This window comes from Silene latifolia, chromosome Y (genome assembly GCF_048544455.1).
Source record: "Silene latifolia isolate original U9 population chromosome Y, ASM4854445v1, whole genome shotgun sequence".
NCBI classification, from domain to species: Eukaryota; Viridiplantae; Streptophyta; class Magnoliopsida; order Caryophyllales; family Caryophyllaceae; genus Silene; species Silene latifolia.
In genome coordinates this window covers 60,725,017-60,750,157 of record NC_133538.1, presented here as the reverse complement: position 1 = coordinate 60,750,157, position 25,141 = coordinate 60,725,017, and the positions used below count along the sequence as shown (strand labels likewise).

The 25,141-nt window shown below is 39.4% G+C and overlaps 1 protein-coding gene and 1 non-coding gene across 2 annotated transcripts; one reads left to right on the top strand and one right to left on the bottom strand.

Moving 5' to 3' along the window:
• The first annotated feature begins 307 nt into the window (after positions 1–307).
• LOC141636133 (small nucleolar RNA R71) lies at positions 308–414 on the top strand. Its single transcript, XR_012540766.1, has one exon. It is a non-coding gene; the product is annotated as a small nucleolar RNA R71 (small nucleolar RNA).
• Positions 415–2,653: 2,239 nt separating this feature from the next.
• LOC141628168 (uncharacterized) lies at positions 2,654–3,628 on the bottom strand. Its single transcript, XM_074441341.1, has one exon. The coding sequence runs from the start codon at positions 3,626–3,628 to the stop codon at positions 2,654–2,656; it is 975 nt and encodes a 324-aa protein (XP_074297442.1).
• Between the last annotated feature and the right edge of the window lie 21,513 nt (positions 3,629–25,141).

Here is a 25,141-nt window from a genome sequence, read left to right as displayed (position 1 = left end):
ATTAGGGAGGAGGGGAACATGTTGAGATTGAATGTTATGCACATTATCAAGAAGCAAAGAGTCTACCTTCTTAGTCAAGTCATCAAGCGATGAATGAATATCCGAGTTGACTCTTGCTTGTGGGCCTCCCTTAGGTACCACTCTATCAAATCCCCACTCCTCATCGGCTCTAGCCATTCCCTCAATCACGTCATAAGCTTCTTTAGCATCGAAATCATCAAATTTTCTTTTAGAAGCTATGGTGATCAAATATCTATTACAAGGAAGCAAGTTTTGAAAGAAGATCGTGGTAATTAGCCAAGATGGGATTCCATGATGGGGACAAGCACTAAAAAGTCCTTTAAACCTCTCTCATGACTCACTAAAACCCTCAAACTCACCTTGTTAAAAAGTAAGAATGTCATGCCTAAACTTAAAGGTCTTAGAATGTGGGAAATATTTGTAGAGAAAGGCTTAAGCCAAATCATTCCAAGAAGAGAAGGTATTGGAAGGGTGCAAGTACAACCATTTTCTACCTTATTCTTTAAGGCAAAATGGAAAAAGAAGTAGTTTTATGGTTTCATTCGGCACTCCTTCCCTTCTCACAAGACCACACAAATCCCCAAAAGTTCTATGATGTTCAAACACATCCTCACTCTCAAATCCATGGAAGGCATCCCAACAAAGTGACATAATAAATTACGGATCAATATCAAAGTCAAGACCCTTAAAAACTCCAATGTCAGTGGGGGAAGAAAATAATTTAGGAACGAGTCTATTGTAGTCATCCATTGTCATTATTAAAGACATTATTAAATGCAAGACTCTAAATGCAAGTGACTAATAATTATTAACTAAAAAATGCAAGTAATGAACAAACAACATGTTTTTTTTTCCAAATATTCAATTTTGTTTTGTTTTGTTTTGTTTTTGAAAAGTAATAAAATGTCTAGTCCCGAAACTTAGACTAAGACTTATATCTAACTATGCACCATCTCTGGCAACGTCGCCGTTTTGATGAGGCTTCTGTCGCCTAAGCCTATCAAACAAATTAACCGTACAACCAAACTATGTAGTAGGGAAGTAGGGTGTCGAATCCACAAGGATGGTGTGTTAGAAATGGTTTACAAGTGTCGGTCTTTGTTTTAGAGTAGTCAATCAATAATGAGAGGTTTGAACTAAACATCTAATTGAAATGATTAAAAGCATGAAGTAAATAACTAAATGACAATTAAATGAAACTAAGATGAATAAAGCAACTAAAATAAACAAGCAAACAAGCAAATGACACTAAACTTAATTTAAAAAGGTGTTGGAGAGTTTACGGGGCTATACACAAGAAATAATGGTTCAAGGTGGGTAAAAGAAAAGACCAAGTCGAAAACCAAATTAGTGGATTGTGGGTCATTGGACAGAGTTCTCTCGAACCTCCAAGACCTGGCCAAGATAACTTCCCACTCTCATAGTGAAGTCACTCTATAAGAACCAGACATAAAGTCTACTCGCTCTCACGACAATAGACTCTAAGACCCACCTAAACTGTGCTTGCCCCGCCCCAAATCTCTTTGTCGACGGGGTTACATAAAAAATGAGACATCTATAGGCCTCTAGGAAGTCTCAAGACAAATAAATCCACTAAGGTGACCAATCAAAAACAATGCGATTAACAATTAAGCAAAATAAATCATATACCCCCATAATTCTTTGTACAAACCTCAACCCCAAACAAATAAACTACTCACTAAACATGTATAAAACTAGGCTAATCAAATAACCGACTAACAAAAACATGAGAATGAACATAATTAAATGCAAAAAAGATTAAAGCTTTACACTAATTTAACATTAGATCTATAAAAACAATAAAATTGAGAGAATAACAATAAGTAAATAAAGAGTAAGAAATACATACCAAAGTGAAGACAAGATTAAGTAGATGAACATAGGAAGAAGCTAGATTAAATAAAGTCTGAAAATTGAATACAAATTAATGAGAAAAATTACATAAATTAAATCTAAAAAAGAGGAAAAATGGGTTGTATTTTATTTCTAAACTAACTAGAAGTTTTTGCTTAAATGGGGTTGAAACCCAAACTATTTAACAAAATAGTGTCGGCTTCAAACTATTTATCAAAAATGGGTCCACGTCATTATTTACGTTTTTTTTTTTGATGAGCTCTTAGTTTCTCGCTGTCCGGGACAGCGAAATATTGCTTGCCATATTAAGGGGCTTAACAATCTACTTTCGTCCTTGCCGTTCTCCTTGCTCCGACCACCAAATAGCGAAATACCACCACCATTCTCTTCTTCTCACTTCCCTTATCATATGCACATCTTCGTTTAAGTTATTAGCTCAATGGTTTGTGCAAAAAAACGACCCTCAATATCACCATCCACTAACGATTTTGGTTTCGCGGCAATCAATTTATATTATCTTAATATGATTATTTTTTTTTAGGGGAACCCCCCCCGAAGGGAATTACTTCATTAAAGATAAATTAAACAAAATAGCCGAGTTTGCTGAAGGCGGTAAAGCATTCGACCACAAAACCCTACTAGAAATCTTAGGTATCGTGTGAGCTAGAGCATGAGCAACACAATTGTTCACACGATTAGTATACGACCAAGTAACCGACTGAAAAACAATACAGATAACTAAAATATCCTCTAAAAATTATGCAAAAAGACTCCTCCCAGTGCGCTTCTCTTTAAGGGCATCAATGACCTGTAAACAATCGCTTTCCACCACCACCTCACGCACACCACGACTAGCCGCCTCTTGCAACCTGTCTAGGACTGCAACAGCCTCTGCAAACACTGATTCCCACTCCACCTCACGAGCAACAGAAAGACCCCATAACAGTGCTCCCTGACTGTCCCTGCACACGGCCCCCGTCCCCACCTCTTCTCCTTCCTTTACCCCAGCATCGACATTTATCTTGACCTTTCCCTCTGGTGCTAGACACCACCCATCATTCCCACCTTCCCTGACCCTTGCCACCTTCCTCCCGCCCCTGCCTACCATCCCACCGCCCCCTTCATGAAGCACATCATTAGTCCGCCGCACCACACGAGTTGGGTCCACCACAACACCATCAAAGACCACTTTATTATGATGTTCCCAGATAGCCCAACATCCCACCATGAACTTCCCATAATCGCTTGCATCCATCTCCCGCCACCTGTGTTCAATCCACTCCCTTACACCACACTGCAACTCCTCGGCCTCCCCTTCCAAAACCAGCCCTTCCCAAACCCACTTGGCCACCCCGCAATCTCTAAAGAGATGAGGACACGACTCAGAACAAGAGGAACAAAAATAGCATAAAGAAGACTCACCTCTAACTCGGGATGAAATGTTGTCCGTTGTTGCTAGCGGTTCACTACACAGCTTCCAGAAGAAGAGCTTAACACGAGGCCATACCGCGATTTTCCAGAGCATATTCCAGAGCCACCTCTCTCTCTTCCACACTGATGCACCACCGTCCGCCTCCCTCGCCCCCTCAAACATCGCATAGGTCGACTTGACCGAATACACCCCATCCTTTTCCAACCCCCAATACCAGGAGTCATCGTCCTTATTCGGACTCAGATGGATGCTCAATACCCTTTCCCTTTCGAAAGGCAGGAAAAAATGGTCAAGCTTCATTGTATCCCACCTCCTCCCACCCGGCTCCATCAAATCCGACACCAACATGTTTGCATCAGCCTCACCACATGGAGATATGACCCTTCCCGTTTATGTCCCAGGAATCCAAGCCTGCCCCCACAACCTCGTGCTGCCTCCGTCCCCAATTCGCCGCCGAATGCCCTTCTCAAGTCCTCCCCTAGCCTCCAAATCGCCCAGAGGGTAATACTTCGCCTTCATCACCCGAGCCCATAAACACTCTGTGTCCGTAGCCAACCTCCACGCCTGCTTACCCAAAAGCGCAAGATTAAAATTACCAAAATCGCGAAACCCCAATCCACCGTCACATTTTGGTCGACACAACTTTCTCTACGCTACCCAAGAAATACCACGGCGCCCATCCCCATGCCCCCAACAGAACCGAGACACCATCGAACGTAGCTCATTGCAAAGGTTGGACGGGATTTTAAAGACACTCATCACATAGGCAGGACCTCCCTACCAGCCATAGACAATATTTTCCCGCGCCAGCCTTGTAATCTTTTGCTAAGCTTGTCCCGCAGGATATCAGTAATCACTTTCTTCGACCTTCCCACTACCGTTGGTAGCCCCAAGTAACGTTCTTGCACCTCCACTTTAGTCACGCCCAACCGTGATTATTTGTATCGTATGAACTCGCTTTGTATGTAATTGAACTCTCAAGCTCAATTATGACTCTCTCTTACATGACAAGGATTTCCTTCTCAATCAGGTTTAGCCTTTGTTTTGTTACACTGATTTTACATGTTTTATGCCAGCTAACACTATTGTTCGTAGTTATTACGGCCTGTTGAAGAGTCTATATAGCGATATACTCAAGAGGGGGAGGGGGGGGGGGAATATAGTATGTAAAACTCTTGCCCACTTTTTCGATTTATTGATAATTTATTAATCACTCGAAGTTTATCAATTAAACTTGACTAATTAATGTATCGTATGTGTGAAAATGAAATAATAAATGCATAAATAAAGAAGACACACGAAGTTTTGAAGTGGTTCGGTTTCACAAATCGAAACCTACGTCCACTATTCTCGATTAATAACTTTAGTACCTTACTACGGATTACAAAATTATAAATCTAACTCATACAACTAACTATAGTTGTAACTCAACTTGAGTATCGTTAAATACTCAATTTCTATCTTACGTTAATAAGAAAGTACTGCTAGATTCTACTAGTGTTCACGTTAATGAACGAGTATGAATACAATGAGTACTATTATCCTATTAATGAAACAAACGAGAATGATTGACTTTAAAGAGGCACACATTTTTTGCTTTAGACACAATTAGGGTTTTGAAAACAAATGCAATTTTTAAACAACTAAATTCGGAATATACATAGGGTTTTTGGAATGGTTTCTCTTAATTAAAAATGTAAATAAGTATCTTGCTTTTCTAATGAAATACTTTGGTATTTATAGGAGTAGAAAACCTAAAACTAGCTTAAAAATCAAAACCCTAGCCGTCCCTCTTTGGTTCGAAAACTCCTTAGGTAGGCTAGGTTAAATTTCTTATTTCTATCTACAAAATACCTTTAATTCAAAAACCCTAAATATTACTAGGATATTATCGACTAGAAGGTGATATGGCCATAATCCATTTCACTCTAATTGAAACCCTAATAATACTTAGTTTTAAATTATAAAGCTATGATAATATGATAGGAACCCTAGATTACATAACAACCCATAAGTTGTATGATAAATCAGTAGGATTAACATAATCTATATTACTAATTTCAACCAGAAAAGATATAGTATAAATATCACTTTAATTTTCGAAATAATAAATAAATCTAAAGCTTAAATTGTGCTCTCTTATAAGTCGTTCATGGTTATAGGCAAAATGGCTATAACCAAGAACTTTGATAGGTAAGGTTAAAGATGAAATATCTATAACCATACTTTCTCAAAAACCATTTTCTTCACACCATTAGTAGAATGAGATCCTATTGTGGGAAATATCGGTATACTTCATCAAGATTTCGGATTATAACGAAATTATAATTATGAAAAGTGAGTCATAAATGAAATTACATAAACAAAAGTATAGAGATATGAATCAACCTTTGGTCCTAGAAAATTTGGCCTAAGAACAATATCGAAATCGATATTCTCCTAATTGTTGCACCCAAAATGTTATGAGAAATGCCCTTGTTCTTGCTAGAATCGATCCCCAAAATTGTTATGAAATTTTTAAGGTTTTTGTGTGAGTGATGAGAGAATTAGGTCAAGAGAATAATAGAAATGTATTCTCCCTCTAATCTCTTAAAAACCGGCCAAGGAGACAAAATGGGGAAGATATTTTTCTTCCCTTTTTTTCTCTTAATTTGGTTTCAACAACCACAAAAATAAGGAGAAAAGTCTTCTTATTTTTGGTTGTTTTATAATGTATAAAATGTGTACTATTTTCTCAATTGTCAATTTATGTCGACATGTATTAATAAGTCTATACACAACAGTTTGTAGTCGATTTATTAATACCGGTCTGTCAACATTTTATTATGACAATCTCGCATAATATATACCTTAACTATAAATATAACATATTTATAATCCGCTAATTAAATATAACTGGTTATGTTTAATTACGAATTAACATCTTAAATCGTCTGAGCTAACATTATATACTTTAATTAAATATAACAGTTTATATTCAATTTACGAATTGAACAATTAATTCGTCTTAGCTGGTATTATTTAATTGTATTAAATAATCGTCTCATCATCACATTGACTAACTATTTAGTGAAATACATAGACTAACCTTTTAGTCAGGCATCAATGTGATTATATTTTCATACAATCACATCTCTCACACACATCCTTTAGGTGTGACTTTTAGGGACCAGTTGATCACCGCTATCTGTATGATAATAACGTCAAACTTCTAGCAAGCCAACCGTTATTAAGTAAACGTTAATCAACTGATAAAATACTAAGTATACCCTTGTGAACCTATAAGAGATTTATATATGTTATCACACTAACTGTGGAGGACACAAGCTCCAACAAACTCCCACTTGTCCTCACAAGTGTATGTGCGATAACCGATTCTCATATCCTAAAACTTCTCCCACTCAATGTAAAACAATTTGCAAAATCCGTATTCACAAAGGTCGTATTTTACAAGTGATCAATATCAAGAGTGGTTTTCCCGACTAGAGAGTAACTTAACTGATAAACGAATCATCATTCGAGCATGGCCATGCATTTCAGTTACAAATCCTCGAGTGGCCCTGAGAAATAAGAAAACCTGACAAAGGTTGGATATTTTCTTCAACTCGAATCCTGCAGATATAAGCACAGTATGAAATGACCTAGAAAAAATCTGCTTAGCCTCCTGTTACGGTCGACCATAAGAAAGAAACCAAAGTCACCCAAAAACTGCCTTAATCTCAAGAGACAGTCGATAGTCAAAAGAATGGACTCTAGGAACACAATGGACGTCCAATCCACGACCTGGCACCGAATGTTTTTAAACATTTAGGACTCCATTACGTTGTCACAATTTTTCCTACGAGGTATCGTTATAACTCGCATATGTGATCGATCAGCCAACCGTTTGACTTATGGCTCGTTGAACCCACCATCAATCAACTTCACAAAATAATAGCCAGAGTTATTAGCTCATGTAGGTGATTACGGATCTAAACAAATATAATGTAATTCAGTTCACTTTGTGGCGTTCAATGTTGTCGTACAATCCACATGAAAAACAAAATATGAAATAAAACGATGAAGTTATAAATAGCATATGAAAAAGATAATGTATCGAATTCATAATCAACTAGTACAACTCAGGAACATGTTTAATTCCCATGTAAATAACGTGCCCTTTATGATTATCATAGTTCAACGGTTTAGTGAGAGGATCCGTGATGTTATCATCCGAAGCTATCTTGTCAATTACTATCTCCTCTTGCTCCACGTAATCACGAATCAGGTGAGCCTTCTGATGTACATGTCTAGACTTGTTGCTAGACTTAGGCTTCTTAGCTTGGAACTATGGTTAGTACTTGTAAGAATTAACGCATCCATATAGCTTCCTTTGCTGCTTCTGAAGCGGCATAGTACTCGGATTCAGTAGTAGAATCTGCTACAACATCCTGTTTGGAACTCTTCCAGCTAACCGCAGCACCATTAAGAGTAAAGACGAATCCAGACTAAGATTTCGAATCATCTCGGTCTGTTTAGAAGCTAGCATCTGCGTAACCGATTGCACATAGCTTAGTATCTCCTCCATAAGTCAATACCCAATCCTTAGTCCTGCGTAGGTACTTAATGATCTTTTTAACAGCTATCCAGTGTGTTTCACCTGGATTCTTTTGGTACGGACTCATCATACTGAATGCATATGCCATCTCTGGACGTGTTCATATCATGTCATACATGATTGACCCTATGGCTGATGCATAAGGAACACGACTCATGCGTTCAACCCCTTCTGGTGTCGTGGGTGACTGAGACTTGCTCAAATGCATCCCAGACGTCATTGGAAGGTTCCCCTTCTTGTAGTTGGTCATGCTGAAACTTTCAAGAATATTATCTAAATAAGACTCATGACTCAATGATAACATCCGTCGTGATCTATCTCGATATATACGGATTCCCAATCCTCACCCAGATCTTTCATCTGGAAATGGTTCTTCAACCATCCTTTTACTGAAGATAAGAGAGGAATGTCATTCCCAATCAAGAGTATGTCATCGACGTACAATATCAAGAAAGCAATCTTACTCCCACTCGACTTGACATATAAGCATGGTTCCTCGACCGATCGAGTGAAACCATACTCTTTTATCACCTGGTCGAAACGATGATTCCAACTCTGAGAAGCTTGCTTAAGTCCATAAATGGAACGCTTAAGCTTGCACACTTTCTTAGGATTTTTAGGATCTATGAAACCTTCGGGTTGCACCATGTACAACTCCTCCTCCAAATAACCGTTTAAGAAGGCAGTTTTCACATCCATCAGCCAAATTTCATAGTCATGAAAAGCGGCAATCGCTAAGATTATCCGAATTGAACTCAGCATAACTACGGGTGCAAAAATTTCATCATAATGCAATCCGTGCACTTGAGTGAAACCTTTGCCCACTAGTCGTGCCTTATAGGTATCTGGTTGCCCCTCTACAGAATGCTTTATTTTGTAAAGCCATTTGCACTGAAGAGGTCGTACCTTGTTAGGTAAATCAATAAGATCCCATACGTCATTCTCATACATGGAGTCCATCTCGGATTGCATGGCTTCAAGCCATAGCTTTGAGTCGGAACAGGCCATGACACCTTTATAGGTAGCGGGTTCATTACTCTCTAGGAGCAAAACGGCATTCTCCTCGACCATACCAATATATCTGTCTGGAGGATTAGAGACTCTACTCGACCTCCTAGGTTCCTGGGGAATATTAACCGTATCATCAGTTGAAGGAACAACTTCCTCCATCTGTTCCTCGGTTGTTGGTTCTTGAATCTCCGACAGCTCGAATGTTCTATTACTTGACTTGTTCTCGAGAAATTCTTTCTCTAAGAACTTCGCACTAGCCGCAACAAAAACTCGATGTTCGGTAGGCGAATAGAAGTAATAACCAAACATTCCTTTTGGATAACCAATAAAGTATGTCTTAACCGATCGCGGGCCGAGCTTATCCTCGTGTCTCCACCTGACATAAGCCTCGCAGCCCCAAACCCGAATAAAGGACAAGTTAGGGACCATTCCCTTCCACATTTCATATGGAGTCTTGTCAACAGCTTTAGACGGACTTCGGTTAAGTATAAGAGCAGCTGACAAAAGAGCAAAACCCCATAATGAATCAGGTACTACCGTGTGACTCATCATGGATCGAACCATATCAAGTAGTGTTCGATTTCTCCATTCTGGTATTCCTTGAATTTTCCTTGAACCTTATTCTGGTATTCCTTGAATTTTCCAAAGGACTCACTTTTATGCTTCATTAAGTAGACATATCTGTATCTACTCAAATCATCCGTGAAAGTGATAAAATATCTATAGCCATCTCTTGCGGTGATTGACATAGGTCCACATACATCAGTATGTATGAGTCCTAATAGGTCACTAGCGCGCATTCCAACACCTTTGAAGGAAATTCGAGTCATTTTTCCGATGAGACATGATTCACACGTGCCAAATGAAGACAAATTAAAAGTGGGGATAGTCCCATTCTCGATGAGTTTCTTTACACGTTTTTCATTTATGTTTCCCATTCGACAATGTCATAGATAAGTTTGATCTTTGTCACCAACCTTTAATTTCTTATTATTCACATGCAATATCTCTGTGGTTTGATCTACGATATAAATTCCATTCATGGAAACTCCTTCGCCATACACCATTTCATTAAAAGAGAAAATACAGCTATTGTCCTTTATTGAAAATGAAAAACCGTCTTTATGAAGTACGGAAACAGAAATGATATTCTTAGATAAACTAGGTACATAGTAACAGTTATATAAATATAACTCAAACCCACTAGGGAGCTGGATTACGTATGTTCCTTTTGAGACTGCAGCAACTCGTGCTCCATTCCCGACTCGCAGGTCCACATCACCCTTTGCGAGGGGTGTGATGTTTTTTTAGGCCCTGCAAATGATTACACAGATGAGAACTACAGCCAGTTTCAAGTACCCAAGTTCCGAAACTTGCATGGTTAATCTCAATCATATGAATATAAGATGACATACCAACAGGAGTGACGCGGCCTGCTTTTATGTCCTCACGGTACACGGGACAGTTCCTCCTCTAATGTCCAGTCTTGTGACAATGGTGGCACTCAACGTTACCGTCCTTGCTCTTTGCCTTGCCTTGTGAGCCACTAGTCTCATCAGGCCCACTCTTACCGTTTCCTGACTTTTTAAACTTCGGCTTTCCTACAGTTAGGTTGCCGTGAGTCTTGCCCTTACCCTTATTCTTGTTGGAAATCATGAGAACATCTTGCTTCATGCTCCCACTCAATTTCATATCCTTCTCGGTCTGTACGAAAAGTGAGTGTAGCTCATGAGGACTTTTCTTCATGTCATTCATGTAGTAATTTGCCCTGAAGAGGGCAAAACCATCATGAAGTGAATGAAGCATACGGTTAATGACTATGCTCTCACTGATTTTGCAATCAAGTGCCTCCAGTTTCTCGACATTCTCAATCATGTTAAGAATGTGTGGGCTAACTTGTTGGCCCTTCTGGAGTTTCGCATCAAAGAAGCGATAGGTATGCTCATAAGTAACGATTCTCGGTGCGTTTGAGAACTCATTAGTGAGCGTGGTGAAAATCTTGTTTCCACCTTGGGCAATGAAGCGTCTTTGCAAATTGGTTTCCATTGCAAAAATGAGTACGTTCTTTATCGCACCCGCTTCCATAACGAAGTCACTATAAGCAATTGACTCGTTAGCTCTTGCATTGGGGCCTGGGTTTGGCAGTATTGGCTCAGTTAAGTACTTGAGCTTACCGTCAGCAGTGGCAGCATTCCGTAATGATGCCTCCCAGTCAACAAAGTTGGACCCGTCATTTTTCAATCGTGTGAACTGATTCATGTGGTCTATGAAAGCTTTTAGCCAGGACTCGCGTCCAAGTGTGGCACTTGGCATAGGGAATTCGTTATTTCCAACCATTTGTTGTAACAGTATTATCAATTTAAACAAATTCTACACTGCGAAAAGAAGAAAAATATAATAAGCATACTCATCGTTTTGATTTAAGTCTAATGCAATACTATTATAACGCGAAGATTCAAGCATTTATACAATTGACCTCCCTCAAGAATTATATAAATGATCCCAAGACTCAATTATCTGTAAATTGATAAGCCAACCTCTTGGCTAATTCTACTATTAGAATTCTTGGTCGATAAATTTATGTAAATTCTATCTATAGTCCATCATAATCACGAGAAACTTTTCGGATTCTAATGTTGAGGTAAACTAAGTCAACACAAACTACTTACCCAACGTAGAAGGGGTCATATGGAGAGTAAGGTCTTATATGCCTACCGACGAAGAAGGGATTCATAGTTGTTTAGCCTTATAAAGACTAAGGTAACCAATTTTGAGGGTTTTGATTGTTTGTATGCTAACAGCTAATTGCAAGTAATTTAAAGGGCAAGTAACAATAATAGTGAAGGTCTAGGATTTCCGGTTCACTAGGTCAATTATATGTGGTCTATTAATCAATTGCTAGATCTACCAAGCTGTCTAAGGTCATAAGATCGGTCGACTCAATTATGCCCTTTAGATCGATTCTAACATGCGGTCGCTATAATTAGATACAATCTATTTGATTATCGCAGCCTATATTAATTCTAACCCGGTCGGTGAAAGGATTAATTCGCTACACTAATTAATAACTCAGGCCTAAGTCAACTAACTAGAATAAGAACAACAATCAAACGACAACTTATATGATTTCCCTAGCAATTAATCAATTTTCCCTTTTAATTAACCTAGATCCCCTTCATCCTAGATAATAAACTTAGCTACTCATGATGATAACAATAACAACAATAATTGATGAAGACATAATCAAAGACAATAAATAAGAACAAAGAAATAATAGCATGAACTGAATTAATAATTAACGAGGAAAGATTAAGAACAATACCGTAAATAGCTAGATCCGGAATAAGAACAATAATTAAACTAAACTAAGTATTTGAGAGAGTTTTCTAAGGTAGCTATACTAAACCTATGAAAATAAAGCATAAAATAACCTAAGGTACGAGTTTTGGTATTTATAGCAATACATAACCGACTTAAGGAAAGTTGCGGGAATTATAAAACTGGAAGGTTCCTCGATCGAGCCAAGGGTGACTCGATCGAGGCACCAAAGTTCAAGAACACCCAACTCTCGACATTGCGAAATTTAGTTGATTAGGTTGGTTCCTCGATCGAGTCGAGAGTGACTCGATCGCGTATGAAGTTCCTCGATCGAGCCAAGGTTGACTCGATCGAGGCACCAATTTCCTGCTTCGCGCACTGAACTTCAAACGACCGCCATTTCTTCGTTACTTGTCAGAAACAAGCGATTTTTGCGGCATTGGAAAGCTAAGAAGATAAGATTTCACCTCCAATTGGAATCACTTGAAAATCTGTTGTAGAACTCGAGATATGGCTCTTCAAAGGAGGCACTTGTAATAAGAAGCTCTTTTCTTCGTGTTTTCTTCTTAACTTCTCTTCCTTCATTCTTATGGATTCTCGTGCCATGCTTCGTGTATCCCTTCATGCTCACTCCGCGATGCCCATTTCATTCCTTTTCTCCTCAAATGCATCATTCCTGCATTAAACATCAAAAGGCGGAAGTATCAACATTCTAACATAAAAGGCATGTAAATGATATAAACTAGCACGAAAACCGTATCAAAAGTAATTAAGAGGAGGCATAAATATGTATATAATTATGACTCATCAAACTCCCCCAAACCATCTTTTTGCTTGTCCTCAAGCAAAGCAATACACAATACAAAAGGCAATCATACAAATGGCGAATAAACGACTCAGAGCTAATGTTTAATGCACATACAAATCCCAAGCTATCCATATCTGTAACAAAGTAATGACTAAAGTGTACCAATAAAACAAATTCAAAGGTACGGGAAATAGAAAACATAGCTCAAGTCTCAGTCACCATATTATAGACAAATGCCAAATACCTTTCGATCTTGCAAGACAAATTAGTCGGATTCTCGCGGATTCACTCATGCACTCATAAATATATAGGGTGAGTTATATGTGAAGATAGAAAGAAGTAGAAACACTCACTCAACTTATGAAACATGCATGCAATCTAATGTGATAGAGATTTCCCCAACTAATATGCAATCACATATGTAGACAAAAGTACATGTATCAAGGACAATAAGGGTGGCAAATGGGTTAAAGGGATAGAAATGGTTTGTGCCAAAGCACGTTATGGATATGTGGAGCTAAGACGGTAGTCGCAGAGCTAACCAAAACAAAAACCAAATCTTTGATAATAAATGAACCCAACTTAGAGAAATGATCTCAACTTTACAACATATGAGAGCTAATAAATTACTCTCCAATTATGCATTAGACTCTAACAACCATCCTTTTGATCCTTGACAAAACCAAATGAAGAAATCTCTTTTCTTTTCTTTCCTCTTTTTCTATTTTTCGATTTTTTCCTCTTTTTTTTTTCCTTTTTTTTTCGTTTTTTTTTCGCTTCATATTTTTCTTTTTTCCAACACAAGGATACAACACAATCGCTAAAAGTATTTTGCTATACCCACATGACAATAATAAGTCCCAACCCAACCATAATAGCAAAATAAACATGATAAACAAGCAACTGCGACTGTCCCGAAAAGGTAGGCAAATTTTTGGATTGTAGTTCATAGGATGTAATTAATATTGGCTACAAGGGTTCAAACGGGCTAACAAAAAGTAATGTAAGGCTTATTTGAATGATAAGAATCGTCTATCCACATGTACTTAGTCAAATGAAAGCAATAGAAGTATCAAGAAATCAATGTCACACTTATGCAGTTTGATATTACACATTCCACAAGGAGAAACCACACTCAAGCCTAATTGACAATGAGACTAGTTTATTGATGTTCCTGGCCTAGGAAGCTCTATAGACCTCAGAATTTAAGTAGTTTACCAACGTAATTGTGTCAAATCTAATCAATATAAGGCATGTCAATATGGTTAAGACTTAAATTATGAGCTTTGTTTTCATGGCTAACAAGTCAAAACAATGTACATGGACAACTATTTGGGATTCAAATGCAAAAACAATGCAATTTAACATCATTGTTATTCAATTCACCAAGACTCGACCTAAAACAAAGGAAAAACATGTTTTTGTATTTTATAAAATTTTTAATTTTTATGGATTTTTTATATAAATGCACACAACATAAATAAAAGCACACGACATAATAAAAGACCCTCCCCCAAACCTAAATGTCACAGTGTCCTCATTGTGACGCCTACAGCATATCAATCACACAAAAATCCAGCAACCTAAAGGACACAACTAACAAAAAGAATGGGAAATAACTAGATAATACAATAAAAGAAGGTACAAGGGAAGAGAATACCGGGTAAGAGCTTATGATTCCCCCAAACCAGCTGCAAAACAGGGGTAAATAATCATCCTCGCAAATCCTATCATCGTCTGGCTACGTTATTGACCAAAAAGACGAGGTGACTCGATCGAGCCCCATGACACTCGATCGAGGAACCTTCTGTCAGCGTGATTTCCGCATTTAAAATAAATGCGCACACAAGTCATAATCAATACAAGTTAAAGCTCGTAATAAAGAATCAAAAAGTAGCGCATGTGCTACACACAAACATAAGTAGCACCAATAAAAAGTCCAAGCAAAGAATAAAAACAATGTAAAATGTCCTGGCTCATCAAACTCAAAATCGAATGTAAAATAAGAGCAATGTTCATTGTTCTTCAGGTCATCTTCTTGAGGAAGGAGATAAGGCACTTCGTCTGTCATAGAAGCTTCATCAAAAACTCTAATCGACTCCTTTTGAAAATCTCGCTTCCAAAGTATCCAATTCAAACTTCTATTTCAACACTCTCAACACAAGTGTAAACCATCTCGGAAGAGGATCATCTCCATAAATCAACTTCTCTATCTCATCCACTTCCTTGCTCCATGGATATGACGCAGAAGAAACAGGGCGTCATATGGATTCCTATCAAAACATAAAGCAAGACAATCATCAAAAGTAGGATCAAGAGCATTAATCATATGACAAGAAGCTTTTAAATCAGGAGGACGTTTTAAAGTATTATCAAGAACAAATCTAATAGTGTCATCCCCAACTCTTAGTGTCAGACTACCATCCCTAACATCTATGAGTGCTCCTGCAGTGTGAAGGAATGGTCTACCAAGAATGATGGGTACTTGAGAGTCCTCAGCCATATCCATAACAATAAAGTCAACTGGAATGAAATACTTCCCTACTCTAACGGGCACATCCTCTAAGACACCCATAGGTTTCTTTAAAGATCTGTCGGCCATTTGTAAGGTCATATTAGTAATACAGAGTTGACCCATATTTAACGTTTTGAAAATTGAATACGGCATGACACTAACACTAGCCCCTAAATCACAAAGGGCTCTATCAATAGCTACCAATATGACAAGGAATAGAAAAACTCCCTGGATCCTTAAGCTTTGGTGGTGAGTTAGCTTGTAATGCGGCCGCGCACTCCTGAGTAAATGCTACTGTCTCCACTTCATCAAAAGACCGCTTCTTTGATAAGATTTCTCTTAAAAATTTAGCATACGCCGGCACTTGAGTTACCAATTCAAGTAAATGGCATCATCACTTGAAGATTCTTTACTACCTCCATAAACCTTCCAAACTGTTTATCCAGCTTGGATTTTTGTTGTCGATGAGGAAAAGGTAGTGCAATAGTTATGGGCTCGGCTGGCTTGACCTTAGAAACAACTTTTGAAACACCGCCATCTGTCGAAAAGGTGCCTCGATCGAGTCGAGAGGTGACTCGATCGAGCACGCTGGTTCCTCGATCGAGCCGGGGCTGACTCGATCGAGGAACCTTTGCAGGTTCAGCTCCTTCGTCTTTTTTGCTTTTCGTCAAATCTCGTGTTTCATCTTTGAAAGTTTCTTTTTCATCGTCACTTAGCTCCAAATTTCCCAACCCCTTAGGATTCATGTATGGAGCTTCATCATCTTTAATGGGCATGTCCGGACCGTTATAAGAAGTACCGCTCCTTAAAGAAATTGCATTAACTTGCTCATGAGCTTGTTTACCTTGAGGAGGAAGACCGGACTGTTTTGATGGATTTTGAGCCGCCATTTGAGAAACTTGAGTATCCAACATCTTATTATGAGCCATAAGTTCGGAGATTTGAGCCGTTTGCTTTTGCTGCATCATCAAAGTTTGTTGCAATAAAGCTTTTAACTCCGATACTTCATTACTTGGAACTTGAGGAGGAGGTTGAAATTGTTGAAAACCTCCTTGATTTTGCCTTTGATAACCTCCTTGTGGCTGATTACCACGATTTGGAGGAATAATATAGGTACCTTGTTGAGGAGCTTGAAAGAAATTAGAATATGGTGTACCTTGCTTGAAAGATTGGAAGGCCTGAACTTGCTCAATAGTACTCATACATTTGGCCGCAGTGTGGCCATCTATACCACATCTCTCGCAGGACACTTCTTGTTGAACCATATGAACCATCTCTTGCTTACCCAAGGATCGGGTAGTCTTCAATTCAGCTATTTGAGCCAATATAGTCTCCAACTGTGCCGCGACCGCACTATTTGAGCCACTTCCTCTGGGGTTACCATACTCAGCTGTGTGAGTAGCAATCTGATCAATCAACTTCCAAGCATTACTGTCATTAGTGTTATCTTGGAATCTCCCATTAGCAGCAGAATCAAGTAAAGCTCTATGATCATCATACAACCCGTTGTAAAACTGGTTGCAAAGGAACCAAATCTCAAATCCATGGTGAGGGACGGACCGCACTAGTCTTTTAAACCGTATCCAAGCTTCATTAAAATCCTCAGTAGGACCCTGTTTAAAACTTGTAATCTGACTTCTCAATGCATTAGTCTTCTGTGGTGGAAAATACCTTTTGTAGAATGCAAGAGCTAGAGAAGTCCAATTGGTAATCGCGTCGGTCTCCATGTCTAAGTCCCTTAACCACTCAGCTGCATCTTCTCTCAAAGAGAAAGGGAAGAGAGTTTGCTTGACCTGATCTTGAGACACATCAACTGTTAAAGGAATAAAACAACAATAAGTAATGAATTTCTCCATATGTTTTACGGGGTCCTCTCCTGCTTTTCCTCCAAATAAATTCCTCTCTATCAAGCTTATGTAAGAAAGCTTGATCTCAAAAGTTCCCTTATCAGCGGTAGGGAGCTTGAAGCCTTTAGGAATGGAATCAACCGTGGGTTCGGAGTGACTTGCTAATGTAGGCATCTTTGGTGTTGTAGAAGTCACAGCTGCAGAAATAAGTGTGTCCTCTTCTAAGGACGAGTCTTCTGCGAAAGTATCGTGACTAAACCCGTGATTGGACCAACATAGTCCTTAGGTTCGAGTGAAACGTCCTAAAGGGCCTAGCTTGGACGTTTTTTGTGGACTATCCTAGACCAAAAGGTCGACCAACATGACTCAAAGCCCAAGAGGTGAGCTTGGGTGACCCAACAAGGTCGTGTTCTAGACTCTTAGAACGAAACACACCCGGCCTAACACGGCCATGACCCGGACACGACTTGACGCATTTCATGCTTGGTTGAGGTTCGAGAGGCATTTTGGATTGATTTTGAAAAAACGAAAGATCGATTTGAAAATGAGATTTGAAATGGGCAGCATGCCGGCTATAAAAGCTCATTTTGGGCCGAAAATTCTAGTCCTATTTGGGCAAAGCATTCGCGTTTTTAAAACCATGCTATTTTGAAAGTAAGTTGTTCAAAAGTTCGGTTTTGAAAAGGACATGGAAAATTTCGAAAAGACTCGGGAAAACAATTTGCACATTGTCATTCTCATGTTATAAGGATGTATGCTCCTAGACATCTCTAAGTCTCGGCAAGTCTTCTACAAGAAGGTCTATGCCCTCCATCCTTTTGCGGTCTTATATAGCAAGGTGTCTTAAGGTAGAGTACCTAGAAGATCGTCCCCACCATCAAGAACCACGCGAGGTGAAGTGGAAGCGAGCAATGTGCAGCTTCCTAGCATAGTGGGACGTCGCCCCCCACGCATCACGAAGAAACGCTGGGACGGCCCGGGCAAGTCCTTAAGGGTTTATGCATGAATCGTAGCACTATGAGTAATGTTTTACTTTCCAACACTTTCTTTTCAAGTTTCACCTCGGAGGAAAAGACCCTAGAAACAAAGTGTAACTAGTCCTCTTTTCCCCAGCGGAGTCGCCAAATTTTGGACAAGGCCCTCGGGAACTGCGTCCGCGGGATCCACACTAGGCATAATCGACTCGAGGTTCCTTCGAATCGAATTAAGACAAATTAGAGTCGCCACCAAGTTTTTTGGGAACTTGGAACCGTTCAAGTCAACTTCACACCTTTCATCGAAAAGCATAAAGCCAATCGACTACGAGTGATTAAAGATAAAGACTTGTACCCTATATCACTCGATTAGAATGACTCTCGTAATCCAATGGTATTTAGACGGATCCACAAACCATAGATCTTGAGTAAGGGGTGAGGGTACGTGTTGGGAAGCCCATAAGGACACCCAACCCCGCCCGTCAATAACGGCCTCTACTAAGTCAAGTATGGATTTCAAACAAGGTCATAGCTACTACGATATATGATATGCAAACATCGTTTTAAACCCTAACATGTGACAACAATTTCTATGTCGTTTTAGATGCAACTAAACTAACTTTGTCAAAGTTGTAATTTAGCATGTGGGTTGATTAATTATGTGGGTTCGAATTTCCATGTCTGGACCCTAAAGGCTGGGTGTAACAACACAAGCGGGATGATTCTCAAAATTCCTGACTATCCCCTTGTAACCGTCTCAGGAAGGACTTAGAAGGTAAAGAGGTTACTACTTAAGCTTTTGGGCTTCGCCCGTTGAACCTCAACTATGGGTACTTGACTTGAATTCCGGCTTCCGTAACTTCGACATTCAACCAAAAAGCATTCTGTAATAACTTCAACATCTTTTTTCCTTTTTTCTTTTTCTTTCGTCTTTTTTTCATTTTTTCAATTTTTCTCTTTTTCTCATTTTTTTTCATTCTATTTCATCTTTTTTCTCTCTTTGAAAATGATCTTCTATTCATTCTCTTAGTCATAAATGGATACACCTTGAAAACTGGGCTTCGCCAACTAATTTGGGTAAGAACTAACAATTCCTTGTTAGAATGGGTTGGTCTCTTCTCTCTTCGAGAGGGGATGATTTTGTTGGGGATGGGCTTGCCTTCCATCCGATAGGGAAACCAGGAGCTAGTCCGGATTCATCATAGAATCATCTAAAGGCTTGTGATAAGCACTGGTTCTGATGGAGGTTTTCTACCGCCAGACATGGAATAGGTAAAGGAATCAAACACAGGATCCTAGTGTACCTTACATTTTGAAACGAGACATATTTCCACCCCAGAGATGCCTTTGAGTGTGTTGTGCATTTTATCATGTTTCGGAATGATTGAGGATTGGAAACAAGACATATTGGGAAACGAAACTGCAACCTTTTATTGGAATGGCAAAAGCTTAACAGACTCGAAGGAACGATTCCTAGGACACACCCTAGGTCATCGTGGAACAAACGACTCAACTTCAAGAAAAGAAAGTCCTAGACTCGACTCGACTAAGAAAAGAAAACAGATCCCGACTCATAATTTTTCAAAACTGGTCTTGAGCTTTCCTTTGTTCAGATGTCATCTTAGATGCTCGGCTCTTGCCCTTGATCCCTTTGATGGTCTGCCTCCATCCCGAGGTAGTCCTCTGAGGATCTACACCAGTGATGAAGGTTGGTGAATCGAATTGTCTTTTATTAACTTGGTTAATGAGAGGAGAACATTCTAGAGCAAGACTCCCGACTTGAATTTCATTCTTCGGGTTTGGCAAGAATTCAAAGCAATCCACAAATATTTTCCCGATAAACACCCTTTTCAAGTGACATGGGCGGATAAGATGGGAATAATCGACATTGTCTTCGACAGAAACAAAGTTGGCGTGGTCGCCAAATGGATTGGTGATGTTATTGGGTTTAACAGTTGGGATCGGGAGCGTTCCGTTCTCAATCATGTCTTGAATTTCGTGCTTCAGTCGATAACACTTTTCAGTATCATGGCCTTTCCCTTGATGAAAGGCACAGTAGGCATTTGGTTTATACCATTTACCTTGTTGATCAGCGGGAGGGTCCGGAGTTGGACCAATAGGCTTCAGCTTTCCTTGGGCTATGAGCCTTTGGAGAGCGTATGTATAAGTACATCCGATATCGGTGAATGCCCTAGGTGTTTGGCGCTGCGACTTCTTCGATTGCCCTTCTAAGAGATTGATGGCTTTATCAATATGGGTCGTTGCTGGGGCCTTGGCCTTAGACGATGAGGCCCCTTGGTACCCTTTTGGCTTCTCAGCTTCTGCCCTTATGACATCATCTTCTACCTTTATCCCGATTCTTATCAATTCTTTGAAAGAGCCAAAATTCTGGTATTTCAGAGCATTGCGGTAAATAGGTCGTAGATTCTTTACGAACTTATCTACCATTTCAACTTCGTCAGGTTTCTTGGCTAACTTCACGCTTTCAGCGCGCCATCTTGCAAGGAATTCAGTAAAACCTTCTTTTTCTTTCTGTGTCATCACCTCCAATGTTCTTATGTTGGTTTGAATCTCGACATTATCAGCATAGTGCTTGCAGAACTCCACCGTAATATCTTGAAAGTGGGGAAGTTCTTGAGGTCAAGATTATAGAACCACGCCTTTGGGTGTTCACCCAGAGATTGGGCGAAAATTTCGGAGAGCATATCGGCGAGTACTCCCTTGGTGCTAAGTACCCTTTATAGGCCTTAACATGGTGGACTGGATCTTCGGTGCCCTTGAACTTTGGGATGTCAGTGAGTACCATGTTCGTGGGCAACTTATCCTGCACCGGGGCATAGGCCCTAGCATTTTCGTAGTGGATGTTCTTCCCCTGGGAGAGTTTCAGACGGTCTTGGCTGAGCATAGCTGCTGTCCAGCAGCTTTTGGGGGGTTTTCTAGGGTTCGTTTGGGGGGTTTTCTTGGTGATTAAGGTAAGGTAATATGGGTAGGATATTAGGGTATGGGTTAGGGTTAATGGGCACGGGTTTTGGTGGTATTTGGAGCGGGTTTTGGGCTCGGGGTTTGAGCTGCAAAACAGGGGGCTGCTCATGTTTGCGCGGGCTGTTGGGGGGTGTTTAGGATGGGATTTGGGCCGTGGTTATGGGGGTTCGAACTGGGGTGGATGGGTAGAGGCCTAGGTTGGTTAGTGTACTTGAGATTCGTGCCAACTCGTAAAGAAAACGGGCTTAAAAACCGAGCTAAAATCGGGCTTCAAAACACATGTTTAAAACGAGTTTTTCTCGATTTTTAAATCGATTTTTCAAATCAATTAACACATTAAAATAAATGATTTTTCAAATCAAATATACTCATAAAATGATTTTTCAAATCAAATATTTATTTTATTTTCAATAAAATAAACTTGGGAAAATAAATTCAAAATAAAATAAATTAAATTGAAATCACTTTAAAAAGACTTTAATTTAAATATCATTTAAATTAATAAAATGAACTCACTTAAGAAACATTAATTTAAATATCATTTAAATTAATAAAATACTTCATCGACGACGCCAATTCTACATCGTAAAACGAGCTCCAAATAATGACAATGACAACTAAAGAATACATGTGTCCTATCATCATCGGGTGTTTGTCGGGTTCTCTATAAATTCCAATATCGACGGATACGGGTATCTCTGAGCCCCCACTTTGACCGAGGCTTGGACAAGGCGAAAGTCAAAGTATACCCCAGGTCCCTCTCGACCGAGGATTCTTCGGGTCGTTTATAGTCCATTAGACTTGCGTATGTAAGCTGCTTGACCATAAGAAGAGACCATACCCGAAACTTCGTTGGGATTGACTCTTGCTTCGTTGTGTCAAATTATCGTCGTTGGTCGTCGACCCATAAAATTGCATATATGGTGAGTTGAGCCTTATCCTTAGGCGCCTACGTATCCGTTTCAGACGGAATCAAACCCGCGTCGTAGTTAAGAATCGCCGACACATGCCCAAAGTTTATCATCTGCTGGCATTTATCCAAAATTCATCATCTGTTGACATTTGCCCAAAATTTATCATCTGCTGGCGCTTGTCCGAATGGGACGGGACTGTCCAAGGAGGTTGCCGCCGCTTTCATCATTTGCTTTCAGCTACGGAATTCTTCCATTTCATACTCTTGTATTGAATTTAATTCTTGGTGGATATCATCCCTTTACATCTCGATAATGGTCTCTGAAGCCAACGGCTTCAGAGCCCCCAGTTTGCAATGGCTCTAAAGTCGAAGACTTTAGAGCCCCCAGTTGAAGCATATCCTGCTACATTTGAAACACAAAAACGTACTAGCAATAATCATCACATAAGCACATTTGGATCATCGATCCTAAAATTAGATCATTTGAAAGATTGGGTCATCGACCCGAAAATTGAATTTGAAAATTTTGAATAATTGGGCCATCGACCCGAAGTTTAAATTTGACATTACTTTGATATTGGGCCATCGACCCGAAATTTGAATTTGAAACGAATCATTTGGATGTTGGGTCGTCGACCCAAAATTTGATTTTGAACTTTGAGATTTGAACCTTGACTTGGATCATCTATCCATAACAAAAAGTTTTTGAAATTTCGGAATTCTGAAATCTTTGGCATTTTGAAATCGAACCTTGACGGGTGAGCAGGAAATACGACTCAGACACTCTGTATGACCCGTAAACAAACGTGGGCGTAGCCCGCTACCGTAAAACAAAAAAGGAAAATAAAACCGCAAGTGTGCACTGGTTTTAATTCAATTATTTACTTGTTAGGGGTAGAAATGTAAATTGGCCGTTCCGGCACCAAAAGATGGCAAATGGGAATCACAAGGTCGTCGGACTTGAGACAGAGATATCGTATGGCATGGGCGTGGTCCCAAGGGCACATGGGAATCAAGATCACTTGGCATTGACAAGGTGGATTAAACTCATGGAGCAACAACGTTGGCTTCGCCCAGACACTAAACACAGACTGATTTTATGAGAACACTTAGACATCACACATGACTTTTGTTGGGAACATCCTGTCACTCTTCTCCTCGCCTCCTTTATTTTCAACGAGTTTCATCATTTCTTGCCACCGCCTTCTTTCTTTTCAGCGGGCTTTTAATATTTTTTCTTCCACGCCTTCTTTCTTTTCAGCGGGTTTTTCATATTTTCTGTTCCCAACACAAACCCACATCTATGTGACTCAGCATATTTGCCTACACCGTTAGATAAAGCTCATTCTGAGACTCGATACTATTCATCCGAACCTATATCCTCATCCTAGGCTACATCGAGTACTAAGACCGACTCAAACAAAGGTGGCTTTATTTGGACTTGGTTAAGATCCGCAAGAAACCGACAAGATGACAACTTGGATGATGGATGGATTGAATCCCTTATTCTGAAGGACTGCCTACGTATTCGCGTGGAGCGAAATCAAATCCGACGTAGTTCGATCATGGTGCATAAACATGGCATTTTGATTGTGTGTACACCCTCGAAGGTTTCACCTAAGGTATCATGTCAAATCCCATTCTAGCCTGTAAGGCACTGTTAAATCCCGTGTCTAGGGTTGGTACAAAAGGCTGTGGTTCTTTGGGATGTGGAGCTTGGTAAAAATAGGTTCGCAAGGTAAACCATCATTCTGAAGGTTTCATTTTGTGGTGCTAAGGCCAAGGGCTATGGCTTATAACGTGGTTGGAAAGGGTGTCTCGGGTTTGATGAAACCCGGGTGCAAATTTGATGTGGCTAAAGTCGTATTACCAAATCAAAGTAAAACTATCTCAGGACTAACAAGAATAGCTAGTGATAAGACAGGTATCGAATCCACAGGGAGGCGGTAAAAGCTAGTCTAAAAGTATTTAAACTGTCTAGAAGTAACCAATTTTGGGGGTTTTGTTTTGAGTTGATTCTAACAAACTAATTGCAATAAATAAAGGATGAATAACAATATTATTAAAAGTCTAGGAATTAGGTTCACTAGGTCAATCAGTCGGGGATTATCAATCAATTACTAAATCTATCATGTTGTTTAAGGTCATAAGATCGGTCGACTCCATTATGCCCTTTAGATCGATTCTAACATGCGGTCGCTATGATTAGATACTTTCTATTTGATTATCGCAGCCTATATCAATTCTAACCCGGTCGGCGATAGGATCGATTCGCTACACTAATTAATAACACAGGCCTTAAGTGATTAACTAGAAGAATTACAACAATCAAACAACAACTTTGACGATATCAATAGCAACTAATTGATTTTCCCTTCTTAATTAACCTAGATCCCCTTCATCCTAGATGAGGGGATTAGCTACTCATGATTATAATAACAACAACAAACATAATTGCAAGATGAAAACAATAATTGAAGAACATAAAACAATGATTTAATTAAAGAGGAAAGATTAGTACCATACAAAAGGAAGATTAGGGTTCTTAAGAGAGTTTTCCAACAATACTTAGCAAAATATAACGTCCGTTCTTAATAAAACACGAGTCTTTAATTTATAACAAAAGATTAACGTTTTAGGAAATTCCGGAAATAAACCCGCCAGAGAGGATCCTCGATCGAGTCAGAGGTGACTCGATCGAGGACAGCTGCTCGATCGAGTCGTGATGACTCGATCGAGGAACTTCTTCACGAGTTCTTTCTTCTCTTCTTTTACTTCTAGTCTTCATGATTCCTCGTTTTCCGTGCCATGCTTCGTGTATTCTTCTATGCCGTCTCCGCCATGCTAA